The 16000-nt window shown below is 40.7% G+C and overlaps 1 protein-coding gene across 2 annotated transcripts in view; it reads left to right on the top strand.

Annotated features, from left to right (window-relative positions):
• Positions 1 to 16000, top strand: part of UBAP1 (ubiquitin associated protein 1) — a 72055-nt gene that overhangs the window by 31941 nt on the left and 24114 nt on the right. For both annotated transcript variants that reach the window (XM_053570480.1, XM_053570491.1), the window contains exon 2: positions 9066 to 9106. In XM_053570480.1, coding sequence (XP_053426455.1) covers positions 9073 to 9106 — 34 coding nt within the window. In that variant the 5' untranslated portion in view covers positions 9066 to 9072. The remainder of the gene's footprint in view (positions 1 to 9065; positions 9107 to 16000) is intronic.

The following is a 16000-nucleotide window of genomic DNA, read 5'->3' as shown; positions in this document are numbered from 1 at the left end:
TCAAGTGATCCTCTTGCCACATAGCTGGAACTACAGGCACCCACCACAATGCCCGGCTATTTTTAGAGATGAGATCTTGCTCTGGCTCAGGCTGGTCTATAACCTGCAAGCTCAGGCAATCTACTCGCCTTGGCCTGCCAAGGGATGGGATTACAGGTGTGAGCCACCGCACCCGGCCACTGCCTGATTCTTTTATTTTCTATAGACTTTGCTTTATCAGTGGCAATTTTGTGTTATTTGGGCACTTAATAACTGTTAGCTCTTCATCATGCATTACTTCCTTTGTTGTTAATAAAGCAAAAGACCTATTATACCTTTATGAAATCTGTAACCGAGATCTATCTGGGTGTTTGCAGGTTGTCTTTTTTTCTTGAGACAGAGTTTCACTTTGTTGCCCTTTGTAGAGTGCCATAGCATCACAACTCACAGCAACCTCCAACTCCTGGGCTTAGGCGATTCTCTTGCCTCAGTCTCCCGAGTAGCTGGGACTACAGGCGCCCGCCATAATGCCTGGCTATTTTTTTTTTGCAGTTTGGCCAGGGCTGGGTTCGAACCTGCCACCCTTTGTATTTATTTAGTTGTCTTACTATGTTACCCTTGGTAAAGTGCCATGGTGTCACAGTTCACAGCAACCTCTAACTCTTTGGCTTACGTGATTCACTTGCCCCAGCCTCCCAAGTAGCTGGGACTACAGGTGCTATTTTTTTATTGTAGTGGTCATTGTTGTTCAGCTGGCCTGGGTTGGGTTTGAACCCACCAGCCTCAGTGTATGTGGCTGGTGCTGTAACCACTGTGCTATGGGCACCAATCCTGAAAGTTACATTTAATTTACCAACCTTTGTTGACTTCTTGCTGCTTGTCAGGCAGTATATGAAAGTATTTAAAAAATTTTTTTTTGTAATGAGAATCATTTGAGGTTATTTTATATGTGGTATAGGAAGATGGTTTCTAGACCTGTGGATTTCATGGATCAGTAGTAAGGTAAACAAGGAGAGAGGATTAACATATGATTGCCAATTTTTTTTTTTTTGCAGTTTTTGGCTGGGGCTGGGTTTGAACCCGCCACCTCCGGCATATGGGGCTGGCGCCCTACCCCTTTGAGCCACAGGCGCCGCCCTGCCAGCTTTGTATGTTATCAATAAAGACATTTTTAAAAAGTTGATGTGTAAAAAAAAAAAAAAAAAAAGTTGATGTGTATGTAATAAATGATGGTATCACTTATCTTGAATACTGAATATTTAGTTTGGGAACATGAGTATTTTTCCTTCATTTTATTCTCCCATTATGGATTTATAGTCTGTTTAGAGTCGTCTTATTTTTTTCAGCCTACTACTTTTTTTTTTTTTTTTTTGTAGAGGCAGAGTCTCACTTTACTGCCCTCGGTAGAGTGCCGTGGCGTCACACGGCTCACAGCAACCTCTAGCTCTTGGGCTTATGTGATTCTCTTGCTTCAGCCTCCCGAGCAGCTGGGACTACAGATGCCCGCCACAACGCCTGGCTATTTTTCTGTTGCAGTTCGGCCGGGGCTGGGTTTGAACCCACCACCCTCGGTATATGGGGCCGGCGCCCTACTCACTGAGCCACAGGCGCCGCCCCTCAGCCTACTACCTTTATTTCCTGATGAATGAACTAAGGCTCCAAAATGTCTCTGAGACCTAGGAGAAGAAAGAAAAAGGTTATTTTTCTCTTTGAGTATTTTTCTCTTTGTTGTCAATATGTATTGACATATTGATAACAGTTACACATGTATATGTTGGTGTGAGCTGTGTGGCTGTTAATTTTGTCTTCAGACTTGAAATGTGATCATTTCCACAGCCATTTTTTCTCCCCAGTAAATCAGAATTTCCTAGATTAATTTGTATCTTGGGAAATTCATGATTATCGATATTATTGTAGAAATGTGACTCTGCGATCGCTCATTGAAGTATCAAATTGCTGTTTTGTATTGGGAAACTGTAGAGTGTGATTTCATTTCATGTAATAGTAATTGATATGTGAAAGGGAAGAAATTGAAAATGAAATTGCCCTTGGGCTTTGTCTTCCACGTATGAAAGGGCCTGGCCCTATTTTTATTCTTTTGGTCTGATATTCCTGCCTTCCTTCCTCTACCTCCTTTATAAATCCCTTTTTCCTTTCTTTAGACCATCTCCTCTTCCTTTTTCTCTCTGGCTCCTCCATCTCTCCTTGAAGTTCTCTTTTTGTTACTTCTTTCACCATCTGTTTTTTTTTTATTAAATCATAGCTGTGTACATTGATATGATCATGGGGCATCATTTACTAGCTTCACAGACCGTTTACCAAGTTTCACATATACCCTTGTAAGATGCACCGCTGGTGTACCATCTGTTTTTGTTGTTAGATGTCTTTGGTCAGTAATTGAATTTTTTTTTTTTTTTGGAGACAGAGCCTCAAGCTGTTGCCCTGGGTAGAGTGTCATGGCATCACAGCTTACAGCAACCTCCAACTCCTGGGCTCAGGCCATTCTCCTGCCTCTGCCTCCCAAGTTGCTGGGACCACAGGCGCCCGCCACAACACCTGGCTATTTTTTTTGGTTGCAGCCGTCGTTGTTTGGCGGGCCCAGGCTGGATTTGAACCCATCACCATCAGCAATATGGGGCTGGTGCCCCACTCACTGAGCCACAGGCACCGCCTATAGTTTAATTTTCATTTATTGTTCCTTATGTAACAGAAAATTTCCTTTGTTGAAGATTATAGGCATACTTTAAAGTACTACCTCCCTCATACTCACACTCCCCTATTGGTCTTCTGTCTATTTGTTTGTTGCTGTTTTGATTTTTAGACTCAGAGGTTGTTGACGCCCATCTCCGGGGTCTTTCCACCAGAACTCCTCGCTGCTGCCTCTTTTTTATTTTGTTCCTTTTTTTCCTTGCTATTTCGTTTTTAAAAACAATTTATTGAGTAAGCATCCCCCTGCACACTGCCCCTGACAACTTCCAATATGTTTTTTGTTTCTATAGATTTAGTCTTTCTGGATACCTCATGTAATTGGAATCACATAATATATGTGACCTTTTGTGTCTGTCTTTTTACTTAGAATAATACATATATATATTTTTTGAGACTGAGTCTCACTTTTGTTGCCCTTGGTAGAGTGCTGTGTGGTCATAGCTCACAGCAACATCAAACTCTTGGGCTTAAGCATTGCTCTTGCCTAGCCTCCCTGGCAGCTGGGACTACAGGTGCCTGCCACAATACCTGGCTAATTTTTAGAGGCAGGGTCTCACTCTTGCTCAGGCTGGTCTGGAACTCCTTCCTGAGCTCAGGCAATCCCCTCTTGGAGTGCTAGGATTATGGGCGTGAGCCACTGTGCCTGGCTTCCTAGAACTATATTTTGGAAGTTCATTATGTATGTAGCATGTGTTGAGCCTTCATTCCTTTTTATGGATATATCTGACTGATAGATAACTATGGTTGACTGATGGTGCATTGAGTAGATATATCACATTTTACTTATTTCATTCATCTGTTGATGACATTTGGGTAGTTTCCACATTTTAACTATTATGAATGATGTTCCTGTGAATATTCTTATATAATTTTTTGTGTGGACATCCTTTTTCTCTTGGGTATATATCTAGAAGAGGAATTGCTGAGTCATATGATAACTATATTTAACAAATTCTATAGTTCTAGAAGGGGAACTGCTGGACTGTTTTCTAAAGTGGTTACTCTATTTTACTTTCCCACTAGCAGTATATAAGGTTTTAATTTCTCCACGTGCTTCTCACACTTGTAATTTTCTCCTTTTGATGATAGCCATTCTTCTTTTTTTTTCTTTTCCCTTGAGATGGAGTCTCACTTTGTTGCGCTTGGTAGAATGCTGTGGGGTCATAGCTCACAGCAATCTCAGACTCTCGGCCTTAAGTGATTCTCTTGCCTCAGCCTCCCATGTAGCTGGGACTACAGGCACCCACCACAACACCCGGCTATTTTTTTTTTTTTTGGTAGCCTCCGTGTATGTGGCTGGCACCCTACGGACTAAGCTAGTAGGCATTCTTGTTGATTGTGAATGCCATATCATTATGCTTTTTTTTTTTAATTTAAGGTCAGGGTAATATGCCTTAAAATTAACCATCCAATGGCATTTAGCACATTGAAAATGTGCTGTCTCTGTCTATATGTAGAACTCTTGTGGTTTTGATTTCTATTTCCCTGATGACTAAAGATAAGGAGAATCTTTTCTTGTACTTTTTGACTGTTTGTATATCTTTGGAGAAATGACTATTCAAACCCTTTGGTATTTGTAATTGAGTTATTTGTCTTTTTTTTAAATTTCAGATTAATATGAGGATACAAATGATTAGGTTACATTGTTTGCATTTGTTATGTAGAGGCCAAGCTGTATTTGTGCCCTTCTCTCAGGAGGTGTGCCATGTACCCTTACATTGTGCCTATTAGTTGAGAGTACAACAACCCCCTTTCCCGCTCCCCAGCCTTATTTGTCTTTTTATTAATGAGTTGTGAAGTTCTTTATATATTCTAGATATAAATCCCTTAGTCAGATATTTAATTTGCAAATATTTTCTCCCATTCTGTGGACCACTTCTGGTTGAGCTTTTGGCACAGTGGCTCATGCCTGTAATCCTAGCACTCTGGGAGGCTGAAGCGGGTGGATTGCTTTAGCTCAGGAGTTCGAGACCAGCCTGAGCAAAAGCAAGATCCTGTCTCTAAAAAAAAAAGTGAAACAAAAAAACCATTTTGGTTTATTTTTAATTAACTCTAAATAATTGTACATGTAATGTAATGTTTCAATACAAGTGTACATTGTGTAGTGATGAAATCAGGGTAATGAGTGAATCCATCACCTCAAAACATTTATCATTTCCTTCTTGTGACAATATTCAGAGTCTTCTCTTCTAACTAATTTATTTATTTTTAAAGACAGGGTCTCCTTCTGTCAGCCAGACTATGGTGTGCAGTCTCACTGTTATTATCCCTCCCTGTAATTTCAAATTCCTAGGCTCAAGTAGTCCTCCCACCTCAGCCTCCCAAGAAGCTGGAACTTAGAAGCATATACCTCCATGCTCAGCTAATTTAAAAAAAAATTATTTTTTGTAGAGATGGGATCTCAGCTGTGTTGTATAGGCTGTTCTTGAAATTCCTGGCCTCAAGCAATCCTGCCTCCCCACGTGCCAGGATTACAGGCATGAGCCATCATGCCTGGCTGTTTTGAAGTATATAATATATTGTTGTTAATTATAGTTACCTGTTTGTACAAGAGAATGCTAGAATTTACTCCTTCTTTATAACTGTAATTTTATACCTGTTGACTAACTTCTCCCTTGCTTCTGATGACTACTATTCTATTCTCTAATTTTTTTGGAGGTGGGGAGGTTTACTTATGACAGATATTCCATGTCCATGATTCTCTCCAGTCAAGAGTTCTTTGATGATGCTGTCACCCTTGGCCAGTTGGAGAATGGAGTCATTATGGCTTACCCATCCTATGAATGGCCCCATAGATAACACAAGTTTTATACTGGCTGTTCACCTGCCTGTGACCCTGCATCCCTGTATGAATCTATAAAATGTCTTTTGCACGTATAAAAAGTTTAAAGCATTTTCCATTATGGTTTGTTGGTCCTTTGGAAATTTGACCAACACTGATGATCCAAACACTGTATTATTTTAATTCTCCATTAACTAGCATTATCAACCAGAATAGTCCATGTCTACATTATGCAGGAAAATTGAATCTTTAAAAGTCAAGCTTTAAAAGAAATAATAAAATTAACGCATTTTGCCATAGAATGTTCAGAAACAGAAAAATCTTATGAATTATTTCTAGTCCTACCATTTTTTTTTTTTTTTTTTTTGAGATAGAGCCTCGAGCTGTCACCCTGGGTAGGGTGCTGTGGCATCACAGCTCACAGCAACCTCCAACTCCTGGCTTAAGTGATTCTCTTGCCTCAGTCTCCCAAGTACCTGGGACTACAGGTGCCCACCACAAGACCTGCCTATTTTTTGGTTGTAGTTGTCATTGTTGTTTGGCAGATCCGGGCTGGGTTCGAACCCGCCAGCTCTGGTGTATGTAGCTGGCACCTTAGCCACTTGAGCTACAGGCACCGAGCCTAGTCCTACCATTATTAATGTTTTTTGTGTAGTATCCCTTATCTGACATTCTTGGAACTAGAAGTATTTTGGATTTTAGAATATTTGCGTTATACTTACTATTCCGGATACCTGATATGAAACTCTGAAATCAATCTTCCCTCCTTCTCTCCCTGACTTCCTTCCTTCCTTTTCTTTCAATAGGTAAGAATGGGTGTGCACCCATAAAGTTTATTTATGAATACTGAAATTTGAATTCCATATAACTTTCATGTGATACAAAATATTTTTAAGTTTTTTTCCCATTTTCAATGAAACTCTGAAATCTTTTTCTTTTTTCTGAGAGTCTCACTATGTTGCACTTGGTAGAGTGCTGTGGCGTCACAGCTCACAGCAACCTCCAACTCTTGGGCTTAAGCGATTCTCTTGCCTCAGCCTCCTAAATAGCTGGGACTACAGGGGCCTGCCACAATACCAGGTATTTTTTTTGTTGTTGCTGTTGCAGTTGTCATTGTTGTTTAGCTGGCTTTGGCCAGGTTCGAACCTGCCACCCTCTGTTTATGTGCCTCGCACCATAACCATCGTGCTACAGGTGCTGAGCTGAAACTCTGACATCTTTAATGCCCCAATGAGAATTTCCTTTGAGTGTCAGGTCCATGCTCAAAAAGGTTTCAGATTTTTTTTTTTTCTTGCAGTTTTTGGCCCTGGGCTGGGTTTGAATCCGCCACCTCTGGCATAGGGGGCCGGTGCCCTACTCCTCCTTTGAGCCACAGGTGCCACCCAGGTTTCAGATTTTTTAGCATTTCAGATTTCATAGTTTCAGATTAGAGATAATCAACCTATATTTCCTTCCCAGTTTTTTCTTTTCACAAATTTGAAAATACAGTTTATTTCTTTTTTTTTTTATTTTTTTGTAGAGACAGAGTTTCACTTTATCGCCCTCGGTAGAGTGCCGTGGCGTCACACAGCTCACAGCAACCTCCAACTCCTGGGCCTAGGCGATTCTCCTGCCTCAGCCTCCCGAGTAGCTGGGACTACAGGCACCCGCCACAATGCCCGGCTATTTTTTTGTTGCAGTTTGGCCGGGGCCGGGTTTGAACCTGCCACCCTCTGTATATGGGGCCGGCGCCCTGCTCACTGAGCCACAGGCGCCGCCCATACAGTTTATTTCTTTTGAAGTTTGAAAGTACCTTTTATGTAATACTATCTAATCTTAAAGGGGTGAGCACAGCCCTTGTTTTCTACTTAATGTTGTGGTCAGGTTTACAGCCGTTAACCAGTAACTTTCTGTGAGTAATGGAAATGCTATGATAATTATTTGCTGTTGACACTTTAAACTAGGAGTGTCCAAGCTGTGGACTGAATGCTGATTTTATGAGGACTTTTTTTGCTTAAGTGTGGTGTTGGATATCACGAAAAGTATGCATATACATTCCTGGGGTCACTGAACATCAGTATAAATGTATGCCTTTTGCTAATATTATGGTATGACTTTCTGGCTGTTGTAGGACAGATAGATATATTGGGTCATAAAATGAGATAGGGCAATATCCCTAGGAAATGTCTTTGGCTTGGTGCCTGTAGCACAGTGGTTATACCGCCAGCCACATACACTGAGGGTGGCGGGTTTGAACCTGGCCTGGGCCGGCTAAACAGCAATGACAACTGCAACAAAAAATAGCCGGGCATTGTTATGGGCTCCTGTAGTCCCAGCTACTTGGGAGGATGAGGCAAGAGAATCACTTAAGCCTAAGAGTTTGAGGTTGCTGTGAGCTGTGATGGTACAGCACTCTACCCAGGGCAACGTCTTGAGATTCTGGCTTAAAAACAAACAAACAAACAAACAAACAGTTTTAGGCTTGCTCTGTTTCTGCTATGTTTAGAAAATATTTTACCATTTAAATATAATATTAGGGCAGCATCTGTGGCTCAGTGGGTAGGTGCCGGCCCCACATACAAAGGGTGGCCTGTTTGAACCCGTTCTGGGTCAGCTTAAACAGCAGTGACAACTGCAACAAAAATAGCCGGGCATTGTGGTGGGTGCCTGTAGTCCCAGCTACTCTGGAGGCTGAGGCAAGAGAATCACCTAAGCCCAAGAGTTAGAGGTTGCTGTGAGCTGTGATGCTACAGCACTTTACCGAGGGTGACAAAGTAAAACTCTGTCTCCGGGTGGCGCCTGTGGCTCAAGGAGTGGGGCGCCGGTCCCATATGCTGGAGGTGGTGGGTTCAAACCCAGCCCTGGCCAAAAAAAAAAACAAAAAAAACTCTGTCTCCAAAAAAAAAAAAAAAAAAAAATATATATATATATATAATATTAAAAAAAGTTTGAATTTGCATTTTCAACTGATGTTTCATTCTTTTTTTTTCTTTCAAAGGTAACCTATGGTATATAAACCAATTTACCTTGACTTATTTTTTTCTTTTATATTGAGAAGAAATTCATTGTTGGTGATCATACATCATTGTAAAGATCTCTTATCAGGCAGAAAGCATGTTAATAGACTTTGGTACAACTATATAATTTGTTAAGTTATTTGGAATTTTTGCATTTTCAAAATTTCATTCTACTAGGGTAGGTTAAAATATCCTCAGACAATTCTGTTTTATCTAATTTCAGTGTGATGGATATGTATACTTTTTTGGGGGAGGGTATATGTACTTTTTGCAAAACTGGGTAGGGCGCGTTCCTATAGTCCCAACTACTAGGGATGCTGAGGTGGGAGGATCACTTGAGCCCAGGAATTCAAGGCCAGCCTATGTAAAGTAGTGAGACCCTGCCTCTAACAAAACAAAACAAAACAGAAAACCCCTCATTTTCCCTTTATTCTTCCTTCTTTTTTGTGATTTGGGGAGTGAGAAGGGAAGACTATATTAGTACTAGAACCCCTGCTCTTCTGGTTTCTTTTTTTTAGTCTCAGTTTTCTTATGTGTAGTTATTCCTTTATATTCCTGGAAGGTATCATGCACCTAAGAAATGTTTTGTTCTTTTTCAGGTTCTAAATGGCTTCTAAGAAGTTGGGTGCAGATTTTCATGGTAAGTGGGCTATTGGATATCATGGCTTAACCTCTGATTTGATCAGAGACTTTAAAATCACTTAGCATACTTGAGGTGTCCCTCTTTGTCTCTTTAAATGAATAGCTCGAGAAAAATAAAGTTAAACAACAATGTACATATACATCCTAAGGGGCTTCATATAATTTTAATCTTGAGGTATTTCTACAAATGGATAATCTCTAATTATTGTACTTGAAACTACTAGAGATGGATAAGAGCCTTCCTATTTTGGTTGATCTTCAGCATTATTTTGAACTAGTTACCATTCCCTTTCCTGTTTCTTTATGGTAGCTCTTTTCCATCTGTCTGTTTACAATTTTAACCCTTTAGTTAGTGCTTTATAATGTTTTCATTTAGTTCCTCTCCTCCCACCTCCACTCCTAAAAATTATTCAGTACTAATCAATCACATGATAGTACAGAGGCATCAGTAACAGTAATTACAATTTTGTATTTGATTTTTTTATTATTAAATCATAGCTGTGTACATTAATGTGATTTTGTATTTGAAACTAATTGCTTCTCCATTATCTTCTCCTAAGATTCAACCTTTCAAAATGAAATATAGCAATATACTTGGTCTGCATTTGAGGAGAATGGAGGTACCTAAGAAGTTAAAATTAGGGCGGTGCCTGTGGCTCAGTGGGTAGGGCGCCGGCCCCATATACTGAGGGTGGCGGGTTCAAACCTGGCCCTGGCCAAACTGCAACAACAACAACAACAACAACAAAATAGCTGGGTGTTGTGGCGGGCACCTGTAGTCCCAGCTACTCAGGAGGCTGAGTCAAGAGAATTGCCTAAGCCCAGGAGTTGGAGGTTGCTCTGAGCTGTGACGCTGCGGCATTCTACCAAAGGCAATAAAGTGAGACTCTGTCTCAAAAAAAAAAAGGAAAAAAATAAAAAAGAAGTTAAAATTAGTCTCTCTTTTTTCATACAATGGAAGATAAGAATTAAATATGAGAGGCTAAGGAGCTGGCCACATACACTGGGACTGGTGGATTCAAGCCCCGCCCGGGCCTGCCAAACAACAGTGACAACAACAACAACAACAACAACAAAATAGCCAGGTGTGTGGTGGGCATCTGTAGTCCCAGCTACTTGGGAGGCTGAGGCAACAGAATTGCTTAAGCCCAAGAGTTTGAGGTTGCTGTGAGCTGTGACGTCATGGCACTTTACTGAGGGTGACATAGTGAGACTCTGTCTCAAAAAAAAAAAAAAGAGAATTAAATATGAGAAATAGCCAAACACAATTTTTTTAACATGTGTATTATTTATTTATTTATTTTTAAATTGTTTTTTATTATTTTAAAAGAGATTTTAAAGCTTCTCTCCCATTACATCATTGTAAAAGTGATTTACTAGATTGCCTGACAACACGTGTTGGTATGTTTTTCTGAGCCACAAATGATATCACTCAGCTGATTCAGGGAGGTCTGGCTGTCACTGTGGTTTTAACTTACATGTTTTATACGACAGCTTTTAAATTTTGAATTGCCATTGTGCATATTGTAACATATACAGGTGTATCTTGTATTTTGTTAAATCTTTTTGGAGCTCATTCATTCAGACTCTGGAATTAGCATTCTATAGGAGGTCAGACATCATATCTTCTATGCAATCTCTTATTATTTAAGGATTATTTCGGGGCTCTTTGAAAATATTTAAATGATACTAGGTAGATCTGAAGTTGTCTCTGGATCACCTATTCAAGGGAAAGGAAAGGACATAGCAAGGGGCAGAGGAAAAGCTTAGGGACAGGCTCGGCGCCTGTGGCTCAAGCGGCTAAGGCGCCAGCCACATACACCTGAGCTGGCGGGTTCGAATGCAGCCTGGGCCTACCAAACATCAATGACGGCTGCAACCAAAAAATAGCTGGGCGTTGTGGCGGTCACCTGTAGTCCCAGCTACTTGGGAGGTGGAGACAGGAGACTCGCTTGAGCCCAGGAGTTTGAGGTTGCTGTGAGCTGTGATGCTACGGCACTCTACCCAGGGCAACAGCTTGAGGCTCTGTCTCAAAAAAAAAAAAGAAAGAAAGAAAAGCTTAGGGAGAGAAAATAGTAAAAAATGAACATTTTAAACTTATAATCTTATTTCAGAAAGTAAGCTTATTATCTTTTTTTTGTTGTTGTTTGATACAGTGTCTCAAGCTGTTGCCCTGGGTAGAATGGGCATAGCTCACAGCAACCTCCAACTTGGGCTCAAGTGCTCCTCTTGCCTCAATTTTTCTATTTTTAGTGGAGACGGGGGGTCTCACTTTTGCTCCGACTGGTTTCGAACTTGTGAGCTCAAGCAGTCTACCCACCTTGGCCTCCCAGAGTGCTAGTATTATAGGTGTGAGCCACCGCACAAGGCCATAAGCTTATTATCTTTTTTTTGAGACAGAGCTTGAAGCTGTCACCCTGGGTAGAGTGCCGGGGTATCACAGCTCACAGCAACCTCTGACTCTTGGCCTCAAGTGATTCTCCTGCCTCACCTCCCAAGTAGCTGGGACTACAGGGTGCCTGCCACAACGCCCAGCTATTTTTTGGTTGTAGTTGTCATTGTTGTTTGGCAGGTCCAGGCTGGATGCTAACCCACCAGCTCAGGTGTATGGGTGGTGCCTTAGCCGCTGGAACCACAGGCGCTGAGCCTTTTTTTTTTTTTTTTAAAGAGATAGAGTCTCACTTTGTTGCCTTGGTAGAGTGCTGTGGCATTACAGCTCACAGCAACCTCCAGCTCTTGGGCTTAGGCTATTCTCTTGCCTCAGCCTCCCGAGTAGCTGGGACCACAGGTACTCACCACAACGCCCGGCTATTTTTTCTTTTCTTTTTTTTTGTGACAGTGTCTTACTTTGTCATGCTTGGTAGAATGCTGTGGGGTCACAGCTCACAGCAACCTCCAGTTCTTGAGCTTAGGTGATTCTCTTGCCTCAGCCTCTCAAGTAGCTGGGACTATAGGCACCCACCACAATGCCTGGCTAGATGCCCAGCTATTTTTTTGTTGTTGTTGCAGTTTGGCTGGGACCTGGTTTGAACCCACTACCCTTGGTATATGGGGCCGGTGCACTAGTCACTGAGCCACAGGTGCTGCCCAATAAGTTTATTATCTTAAATCTTTGGAAACACCTTTTGATCAGCATGAAAATAAGTTGGACCCCAGGTTATATGTTTCAGCTAGAGTCCAGGGAGAAGATTATAATTCTGTAAGTGTCTGATCAATAAAGACTTGTATTTTTTAGAGGTGTCTCATCTTCTTAAATTCTTTCTACCTAAGTTTAGGATAAAGATTTTTATCTTTGTCTCTTAGGCTTCTTCTTTAACAGGGCCCTATTTACTGAGCTCCTGGTTGATTTTCACTGGGTTTAGTTCATATTTTGGAGTAAAAAACCCTCAATTTTTAGATATCAAATAGTTTAATAGTTGATCTTGTAGGCATGTGAGTACAAAAAAATTAAGTTTAGTCTGGTCTTACAAGACTAAAATTAGAAATCTAGGAAACTAAGGCTCTTGCTTCTTTTATTTCTCATGAAGCTACTTAGCCTTTCCTCACTGCATTTCACTATGACTGTGCTCCATTTTTATTCTTCTGTTTATAGACTTGCTTTCTTGGCCTACTAGTGTAGAGTGTGGTATAGTGTAGACTACAGGGCCAGATGGCTACCCCAGTTACAGTACTGCTTGCTATTTGATCTTTCAGTGGCTGGCATCATAGAACTAGAGTTGTATCTTTGGTCAAGGGAATCTGATGGTATAGCCTAGTTTAGTTGATGAATGTGTGGATTGGTTCCCCCAAAGTTAGGTATTATCTGACTGATCCACTGAGAGGTTAATGGATATAGGTATAATTTTTCTAAGTCACTTGGGTGTGGAGAAAGATTGAACTGCTTTCTGTCATCACTGGATATTAATAGGCCTTTTTTCTTCTATTTGAACATTTGGGGCTGACTAGGTCTTGTGCTATGAGGTCTTATGACTGGCATTAGATTGTCTTCAAGTTCTTTCTTTTCAACTAAAGTAGAGCCTCTTTCATTGTTATTAATAACCATATGTCCCTAACTAACAGAATAAGGGATACTAATAGTTATTTCTCAGAGACTTTTAGAAATACTATCTGTATATTATATAAATTGCACACGTTTGGCTCAATTTAGGTCAGGACTTTCTTAGAGCCTGGAGTTTTAAAATGTCAATCTTCATTATTTTTAAGTGATTTTTCATTTGCTTTATTTAGGAAAAAAGTTATTGTTCAAAATTGACTTTTAAAGGATTTAAAAAAATGTTCTAACACACAAATTACTCTTTTAATATCTGAAAAAATGCCTTTGAAGATTCTCATTTAGAAAAAAAAACTCCTGTAATAATGTTTAATAAAAGTAAGCTTTCTCTTTTTAAACTACTTATTGAGGTTATTGGTGGTATGATTGACATATAATTTAATATATATTTAATGTATACATCATGACGAGTTTGAGGATAAGTGTATACTCATGAAACTATCACAACCATGAAAGCATAAGCATTTCTGTTATCTCCCACAGTTTCCTCCTGCTGCTTTTATTATTTTTGTGTGTGTGGGTGTTTTGTTTTCTTGAGGGCTAAGAATCACTTCTGTGAGATCTACCTTCTTAGCAGTTTTAAGTGTACAATATAGTGTTGTTAACTGTAGGCACTATGCTGTATCGTAGATTCCCACAACATACTTATCTTACATAACTAAAGTTTTATATTCTTTAACCATTACTTCTTCAAAACTCCTTCCTTTTCCTAACAGATTCAAATATTGTAACCTGGTTGTTTGTACCTCACATTAACCTGAAATTAACAAATAACCCCCCCCCCCAAAAAAAAAAAACAACCCCTCCTGTCTTTTAAGGATAAGCTGTGCCACTTGTATCAGTTAGCTAATTTCCAGAGAGGTTCATTTTGCCCTTGGTTTCATTTCTATTAAGAGATTGTGAAAAGGGCCTTGCCTGTGGCTCAGTCGGTGGGGCGCCGGCCCCATATGTCGAGGGTGACGGGTTCAAACCCGGCCCTGGCCAAACTGCAACCAAAAAAAAAAGAGATTGTGAAAAAAAAAATTTTTTTTTTTTTTTTTTTTTTTTTGAGACAAGAGTCTCACTTTTTCACCCTTGGTAGAGTGCGGTGCCGTCATAGCTCACAGCAATCTCAAACTCCTGGGCTTAAGTGATTCTCTGCCTCAGCCTCCTGAGTAGCTGGGACTACAGGAGCCCGCCATAATGCCTGGCTATTTTTTGGTTGCAGCTGTCATTGTTGTTTGGTGGGCCTGGGCTGGATTCGAACCTGCCAGCTCAGGTGTATGTGGCTGGCGCCTTAGCCACTTGAGCCACAGGCACCGACCCATATCTGGCTTGTTTTGTTGTTAGAGTGTGACTTCACATCTTACAACAAATATCTACATACTTACAATTTTGTATATTTATAGCTTTGCAAGTGTTACCTGGCTTTTGGCTTTAAGATAGTGGTAACCATTCTGGTACAGTAGCTCAAGCCTGTAATCCTACCACTATGGGAGCCTGAGCTCTGAGCTGGTTTGAAACCAGCCTGCAAAGCGAGACCCCGTCTCTACTAAAAATAGAAAAGTTAGCTGGGTGTTGTGGTGAGTGCTTGCAGTCCCAGCTACTCAGGAAGCTGAGATAAGAGGATTGCTTGAGCCCAAGAGTTTGAGGTTGCTGTGAACTATTATGCCATGGCACTCAACCCCAGGGTGACTGAGTGAGACTCTTTCAAAAAATAAAAGGAGGCTCGGTGCCCGTTGCTCAGTGAGTAGGGTGCTGGCCACATACACCGAGGCTGGTGGATTCTGGGTTTGAGCCTGGCCTGGGCCAGGTAAACAACAATGAAAACTGCAACCAAAAATAGCCAGGCGTTGTGGCAGCGCCTATAGTCCCAGCTACTCGGGAGGCTGAGGCAAGAGAATCAACTAAGCCCAGGAGTTGGAGGTTGCTGTGAGCTGTGACGCCATGGCGCTCTACTGAGGGTGATAAAGTGAGATTCTGTTTCTTGTTTTTTTTTTTTTTAATTGTTGGAGATTCATTGAGGGTACAACAAGCCAGGTTACACTGATTGCAATTGTTAGGTAAAGTCCCTCTTGCAATCATGTCTTGCCCCCAGAAAGTGTGGCACACACCAAGGCCCCACCCCCCTCCCTCCGTCCCTCTTTCTGCTTTTCCTCCCACCCCATAACCTTAATTGTCATTAATTATCCTCATATCAAAATTGAGTACATAGGATTCATGCTTCTCCATTCTTGTGATGCTTTACTAAGAATAATGTCTTCCACTTCCGTCCAGGTTAATACGAAGGATGTAAAGTCTCCATTTTTTTTAATGGCTGACTAGTATTCCATGGTATACATATACCACAGCTTGTTAATCCATTCCTGGGTTGGTGGGCATTTAGGCTGTTTCCACATTTGGGCGATTGTAAATTGAGCTGCAATAAACAAGTGTCCTTATGATAAAAGGAAAGAACTACAAATAATCACATAAGTAATTAAGGGTAGGGATGTGATATTCCTAGAGTATTAATAATTAGAGTTAGTTCCAAAAGTGTTAGATTATTAAATTGAGCACAGTTGTGAATTAATTTGATAGCTGAGTGAGAGATATTTTAATTCTGGCTAGAAGTTAGATGGGAAACAGAGATCCCTTCTTCCAAGGGTAAGAGTAGGAACCTTCTTCCTGATGAAGAGTTTCAGGTATATCAGAAGAATACCTACCTCAGGAAGTGGAAATGATGTTAATGTTATAAATATAGTCTAACAATGATAAGTCTTGAGATCTTCCATGAAGATGATTTCTACATGGATGAGATATAATTGCCCTTTCTGGGTCTGTGAACACTGAGGAATATACACTAGTGTGAAGCTCAGAAAG

Source organism: Nycticebus coucang, chromosome 2, assembly GCF_027406575.1.
Source record: "Nycticebus coucang isolate mNycCou1 chromosome 2, mNycCou1.pri, whole genome shotgun sequence".
Classification (NCBI taxonomy): Eukaryota; Metazoa; Chordata; class Mammalia; order Primates; family Lorisidae; genus Nycticebus; species Nycticebus coucang.
The sequence above is the reverse complement of the archived record's forward strand: the minus strand, read 5'-3'. Positions and strand labels throughout refer to the sequence as shown.